General features: G+C 42.9%; 1 protein-coding gene across 1 annotated transcript; it reads right to left on the bottom strand.

Annotated features, from left to right (window-relative positions):
* Positions 1-557: 557 nt before the first annotated feature.
* On the bottom strand, positions 558-2,074 carry LOC147959230 (uncharacterized). The gene is made up of 3 exons (XM_087535809.1): positions 1,931-2,074; positions 1,291-1,567; positions 558-1,213 (listed from the first exon to the last, which is right to left on the bottom strand). The coding sequence occupies exons 1-3, from the start codon at positions 2,072-2,074 to the stop codon at positions 558-560; spliced, it is 1,077 nt and encodes a 358-aa protein (XP_087391935.1).
* Positions 2,075-7,654: the final 5,580 nt, after the last annotated feature.

Raw genomic sequence — 7,654 nt, forward strand, 5'->3', positions numbered from 1 at the left:
GTTGTGAGTACATGATCAGTTATAATCTGGTGTTGATTAACCCGGTCTGGTTTTGACTACAAGTCATCAGCATTATATATGAATACACCGGTGTTTATTATAACCCGGTACGGTTTATCATAAACCGGTAAAACATGGAAGGAGTTATCAATACTCAAGATTGGAGTTATCGCCCTTAATATGCAAAAGTTAGTCAACCAACGGTGTGATTCAATATCACAGGTATCATCTCTTTCATCTTTGATTATTTTCAAAGTACAACCTTGGTTATAAACCCCGGCTATATATTTGGGCATCGTGACCCGTCCAGCGGTAAACCGCCAGGACACTTTCAACTTCTTGTATGCAGGAACAGTTTGAATAACACTACTACGGATTATGAACATAATATATCCTAAAGCAGGATGGATTAACAGTATCAGGCAACATAAATATGCGCGATGGCATAGCAGACCAAGTATTTTGAACTATCCTATTACTAGGCGCTTTAATGCCCAAAAAGAATAATTGTTTTCAACAAGTGTAGCAGTACGCAGAAGGCTAAACCGGCCTACGGATCATGACTCGTCACCAGGTTGACTTGAAGGTTGTGGATCGTCTTGTGCTGGTGCATCCTCCTCTTCTCTACCCAGTGGCTGGAAGTCAATAGTTGCCCAATCGATTCCAGTAAAGGCTTGGAACACAGCTTCATTGCTTATAAGGTTGGAGGGGTCAACATCAGGGGCATAGGTGTGCTTACGAATTAGCGGAATAAGATTTTCTACATCATGTGTTGGCACAGGAAGTCTTTTATGATCAGAATCATAAACCGGCTGATAATGAGAGAGATCTGTTTCTTCAGCCAATTTACTCACTAGGGGCCGCATTTCCCTTGTCAACCTTCGAGGATCGTCATTGTTAAACTCTGAACCGTCCTCCTTTACGCCAGGGTAGCCGCTGCCTATATCCGATGACTCAAGATCTGGTATCCATGCCTTAGCCCGGATTAGGGCGGTCAGCGCACCTGACCTTGCAGCTGATCTTTTTAATTCGTCCAACCGGGCAGGTAGTATTGATAGTTTTTCAAGGGTTTCCTTTATCAAAGTTGGAGGCAGTTTGTTATGAGCAGCAGTGCAAATGGCCCGTTGGGCTCCGGAATATAACTGCTCTATAAGAGTATAGGCAGCCTTCAGCTTCATCCGCATGTCAAAGCCCAGATGGGTAGTGCGAGTTCATGTATCATTGCGAGCATCAGTAAACCGGTAACTGATGAGATAGTATATGTTGGAAACTTCAGGTGAGAGTACTTACCAAAAATAGCAGCGGTCATGGCATTTATCTGCCGCTTTAACCCGGTCAGCTCTTCGGCCACCGGCTTAAGGGCTGCTTCTGCGTCTTCAGCTCTCTTTTGTAATGCGGTTTTCTCTATGCCCCAATCTGCCCGTTCCTTCTTAAAAGTTTCTTTCAGCTGCTCCATGGCTGTTAAGGCACTGGTTAGTTCCTCTTTGACTTTGGAGGTTTCTGCTTGCTGGGATTTGATATTTTCTTGAAGATCAGCGGTTTGGACTTCCTTTTTGCTCAGCTCAGCCTACACGAGATAGACATATCATGAGTTGGCAGTACATATTTGAAGTACCAAGCACATAACAAGGTATACACTTGGCACTTGGGGGCTAATGCCTATTTGCTGGATTATTAGAAATTTTTTACAAGTCCCAAGTACAATTAAAGTATTATTCTTGTCACTTGGGGGCTAATGTACATTTTCTCAAAGTAGCATTGGTCAAAGTTCCGGTTCAGCTTGGAAAGATAAATCTGCCTTGGAGGATAAGCATGCAGAGTTGAGATATTGCAAAGTCCCGGTTTAGATTGATATCATAAATCGGCCCTTGGGGGCTACTGGACCTGGTACTTGAAATTGGACATAAGAGAGAAACAGTTATGTAGTTACCTCATATCGCTCCTTCATCAAATTCACTAAACCGGCTTCATAGTCGCGGTTTGTGTACAGAAGGTTTAAAAAACCAGAATGAAGTTCTTGGGCGTTGAGGTGGGCGTAGCTTGACAAGTCTGTGCTCCACTTGCCTTTGCCCATAGCAGAAAGTTCCTCTTTGGCACTATGCTTTGATAATGCAACAGGATTACCAGGGGTGGTGTGGCCAACACCAGTAATTATAATATCATCTTCCTTGTCACCAGCAGCCTTTACTAGAGTTGACGATTTATCACCAGCCTTAGCTGGACTTGACGGTTTATCATCAGTTCGGACCGGGCTTGTCGGTTTATTAGCATGGCCTGTTGCATCAACTTCTACTTGTTCAACAACAAGGTCATGATCTTGAGGTGGCAAATCATCAAGCATGGCGTCAGCATTTGTTCCTTCCGGTTCTGGAGTTCTCTCCGGTTCAATAACCACATTGTCATCAGACGGTTTATTTACCCAAGCTTTCTTGCTGGGTCTGGCCTTGGCTCGGAAAGGAAAAAATATAAAGGTTAGTATAAAACGCAAGTATAAAGCGTCAAAGATTAAAGGTTAAAGTGTTTACCCAAGAACCGTCTTAAGAGGAGGGAGTTGTGTGGCCCTTGATTCGCCAGAGGATGAATGAGGCATCCCCTGATAATTTGAATCGGGCGGATTAAGAGGTTGTCGGAAATAACCGGCCTTGGGATAAGAAGGATCGGAAGTGTGTGAGACCTTAGATTGACGTTTCCGAACCGGAGTATTCGGTAAACCGGCTGAAGTAACTACTTGGCCACTGTGCCGGGTTGTGCAGCGAGCTTCGTGTTGCTGCTTCTTCAAAAGAAAGTGTGGGTCTAAGTGGGCTAGGGGTGAGAAAATCTTACTTTCCAGATTGCTTTCCATATTTTTTGTGTTGGCAAAGGGTCTGAACCGGAGGAAAGGATAATTACCTCTGCGTCATTGGCTTGGCTGCCTTCAGTTCATCTTGATAATAATGATTGTCAATGAGGTGTATGAAAAACGAGCCAAGAGAGTCAAGTTCTACCTCTGAATCCAGATTATCCGGGTCATCATCAACGTTCGGTTCAGAGGGTTCAGCAGTTTTGTTCTTGGCAGCTCTTTTAGTAACCTTGGTCTTGGGGTGTTCAGCTAGGCCTTCCCTCTATTCTAGCATTTTTGCAGTTCAGTCCAAAGATATAGCCACATTCCTTTGATACTGATGCATACTTAGTATAGATCTAATGTAAGTCTTGCGAGTACTTTGGATTAGTACTCACGGTTGCTTTGCTATCTCTTTTCACCTATACCCGATTGCTGTGATCAGATGACAGAGTTCAGGAGCCAGCTGACATTATCGACTACTACTTCCCCGAGGGTGCCTACTACTACGTGGACGCCGCCGACAACTAGGAGTAGTTAGGGGGTTCCCACGCAGGAGGCCTTGCATTTTCGATCGTTGTTGTTGTTTGTGTTAGCCTTTGTAAGGCAGACTCATGGATAACGACTTACACTTTACATTCATTCCCAATTGCTCTTGTTATTAAAAGATGCTTCAAAATACTCCCCGTTGTCCCGAGGATCACAGTTGCTATTGCAAGACCCTTGTCACCCATCTTGGGATAAATGGTACGAATGACACACTGAAAGATAATGTAGAAAGGAGAGCGGCAAATGGAGACTTGGTTTAGACCCTTATGTTTCTCCTCATTAGTCATTTCATCTATGGGTTTGAGAAGATCCGCACAAACCTCAGTGCCCTTGGGCCTATGGTTGGGGTCGTCCTTATGAATTTTGAAGCCAGTGTCAGGAAAACCAAGGGCAGCAACAAATTGAGAATAAGAAGTCATAAGCACGGTGTCAGAGGTCATCCAAGTGACAATGTTATTTGGACCAAAGGAACATGTGGCATAGAATTGATGAATGGCGGCTTGGCTAAAATCGTGCTGAAATGCAAACGGAGCAGCAAGATTTGACGACTTGATGAGCTCAATAGCCCCCGGATATTTCACCGGATGATCTCGCAAGAAATGATACCTAATATCAATGTGCTTGGTGCGTGTATGATCTTTGGGATTCTCAGCAATATTGATGGCACTTTCATTATCACATAGAAGAGGCACATGTCTATAGGTGATCCTGTAATCCTTCAAAGTTTACCTCATCCATAGTAATTGAGTTGCACAGCTGGTGGTTGCAATGTATTCAGCTTCGGCTGTGGAAAGAGGAACACAATTTTGTTTCTTCGAGGACCAACTTACCAAGGAGCATCCAAGAAATTGATATGCACCGGAGGTGGACTTATGATCCACTTTGTCTCCAGCCCAATCCGCATCCGTGTACCTAATAAGATCAAACTTAGCATCCTTGGGGTACCATAGACCCAACTTTGGGGTGTGAACAAGGTATCTAAGAATATGCTTAACCGCCTTATGATGACTTTCCCTAGGGAAAGCTTGAAATCTAGCACACATGCATACACTGAACATGATGTCTGGTCTAGATGCACAAAGATAAAGCAATGAACCAATCATAGAGCGGTAAATAGATGGGTCAAAAGGGATACCATTTGTGTCTTAAGTGAGTACAATTTTGGTTGGCATGGGTGTCTTACATGGACTAGCATCTGCCAAACCTCTCTAGGATGTCCTTGAGGTATTTTGCTTGAGACACGAAAATTCCTTCTTGAAATTGTCGAATTTGGAATCCAAGAAAGAACTTCAAATCCGCATTGAGTGACATTTCAAAATTCTTGGTCATGGAGGCCGCAAACTTCTTGCACAAATGAATGTTAGGAGAACCAAAAATGATATCATCTACATAGATTTGGCATAAGATCAAATCACCCTTGTCCCTCTTAGTAAAAAGAGTGGGATTGATCACCCCTCTCACAAAACCATCATCGAGTAAAAACTTCTTAAGATGATCATACCAAGCATGAGGTGCTTGTTTGAGGCCATACAAAGCCTTATGAAGTTTATATACATAGTCTTTGTGATCGGGATCAATGAACCCGGATGATTGTGATACATATACTTCTTCTTGTAGAGGACCTTTAAGGAAAGCACTCTTCACATCCATTTTATGTAATGTAAAACCATTGAAAGCAGCATAAGCAAGTAAGATGCGAATAGATTCAAGACGGGCAACGGGGGCAAAGGTCTCAGCAAAGTCCAAACCTTCAGCTTGTGAGTACCCTTGTGCCACTAACCTTGCCTTGTTACGGATGATTACACCATTCTCATCTTGCTTGTTCTTGAAAATCCATTTTGTTCCAATGACATTGTGCTTGTAGTTGGCCTCTCGACTAATGACCACACTTGGTTGCATTCAAATCTGTTCAACTCTTCTTGCATAGCAACGAGCCAATCGTTGTCCGTAAATGCATCTTGTACCTTGAGAGGCTCAACACTAGAAACAAACGAGAAGTGAGTACAAAATTTTGTCAAATGTTTACGCGTGACTCTACCTTCCGATATGCTAGTGAGAATTTTGTCAACATCAACACGACCGGCCACTCGAAGCATGATGGAGGTTAGAGTTTCGCGAGGTTCAACTTCATGTCCATCATCCACATCCTCAACATATGGATCATTAATGTGTGGGTGAAGATCTTCTTCTTCATATTGCATTTGTTGAGGTTCATCATCAATGATTGCACTTTCTTGTTCTTTCCCTTGAAGATGATCTTGTTATTGAAGATTATCATGAAGAGAGACTTGATCATCTTCTTGTACTTGGACTAAGGGCATTGGTTGAGCAGTAGGAGCTTGTGGTGGTATGGGTGTTGAAGTAGTTTGATGATGTGTGAAGCTTCCAACTTCTTCTTCATCATCATGAGGTTCTTGTTCCATTGGAAGAAGTGCACCAACACCCATGGTCAAAATAGCTTGAGAAGATTCTTCTTCACCTACATCACTTAGTTCAACTTGCACCCCATGGGAGCCATTAAATTCATCAAACACCATGTCAGAAGTTTCTACAACACATCCATTGGATTTGTTGTAGACACTATAGACGTGAGAGTTCAATCCATAGCCAACAAATATGCCCTGAATTATTTTGGATTTCATTTTCCTAACCGTTCCCTTTTGTTGAGGATGAAATATTTGCACCCAGATACTCGAAAGTACTTGACATTTGGCTTGTTCCCAGTTAGGAGCTCATATGGAGTCTTTTCCAATATTGTGCGGAGGAAGAGCCGGTTTGATGCATGGCATGCAGTGTTGACAGCCTCGGCCCAAAAACTATGTGGAAACTTGTATTCATCCAACATGGACCTTGCCATCTCCACAAGTGTATGATTCTTCCTTTCGGCTACACCATTTTGCTGAGGAGTGTATGGAGCTGAATATTGATGCTCAATCCCTTCATCACTAAGAAATTCTTCCAAGGTGTAGTTCTTGAACTCAGAGCCATTATCACTTCTTATTGCCAAGATTTCTTTGTCAAACTTGCGCTGTGCTTGCTTGGCAAAATCGATGAAGGTGATCTTCGTCTCGTCCTTGGACTTGAGAAAAAACACCCATGTATATCTTGAGTAATCATCAACAATGACATGTCCATACTTTTTCCCACCAAGACTATCCCATGAAGGAGGCCCAAAAATATCCACATGAAGGAGCTCCAAAGGCCTTGAAGTAGACACGATATTCTTGGGTGGGTGCTTTAATTAATGTTGCTTCCCGGCTATGCATGCACTACACACACAATCTTTCTCAAAAGAGACATTGGTTAGTCCAAGTATGTGATTACCTTTTAAAAGATCTTGAAGATTTATCATGCCGACATGGGCTAGCCGGTGATGCCATAGCCACCCCTTGTCAGCCTTGGCCATTAGACAAGTTGCATGGAATGTGCTCTCTTTCGAGAAATCAACTGTGTAAAGGTTGCCATCCAACTCTCCAACAAAGGCCACTTTGAGAGTATCTCTCTTAAAGACTTTCACATCCGTTAGTCCAAAGAGTGTATCATAACCAACAGAAGCCAATTGGCGAACAGAAAGCAAATGATATTTAAGGGATTGAACAAGCATGACATTTGCAAGAAACATGTCATTTGTGATAGCCACCTTGCCCAACCCGAGTACCTGTCCTTTTGATCCTCCACCAAACATAATGCTCATTAATGGCTACTCATTAATGGTTGAATAGCTTCCATGAAATCATAGAGCAATTTGCTATCTCCGGTCATATGATTGGTACATCCACTATCAGTCACCCATTTTACTCCACCAGAGAAAGCAACCTATACACAATTATGACTTGGTTAGAGGCACCCATTTTGCAATGGGACCTCTCAAGTTAGTCACAAGGGCCTTAGGGACCCAAATAGCATAGAATCGGAATGCATTTCGAGGACCAACAAATTTTGCATAAAATTCTCCATCCTTAGTCTTACGAAGTACATAGGATGGAGGCATCAACTCTTTTGGCTTGTTGAGAGTGGGCATGCCCCTTGTGGCCTTCCCACTAACAACCTTACCTTTCTCCTTGTGCCCTTCTCGTACAAATGTTTCTTTTAGAGGGGTGGTGCACTTTTGAGAAGATGTCTTCTTCTTGCTTGTGCTTGGGTCAAACCCGAGACCCTCTTTGGCAAATAGCTCATTGTGTTGTCTCAATACCTCATTAAGGTTCCTTTGTTCTTGAGCACATGTCATGAGACCTATCTCGATTTGAGCCTTGAGAAAGCGATTCTCGTCAAGAATAGATGCTAGAT

The sequence above is a fragment of the Triticum urartu genome, chromosome 7A, assembly GCF_056163025.1.
Source record: "Triticum urartu cultivar PI428250 chromosome 7A, HENAU_Tu73, whole genome shotgun sequence".
Classification (NCBI taxonomy): Eukaryota; Viridiplantae; Streptophyta; class Magnoliopsida; order Poales; family Poaceae; genus Triticum; species Triticum urartu.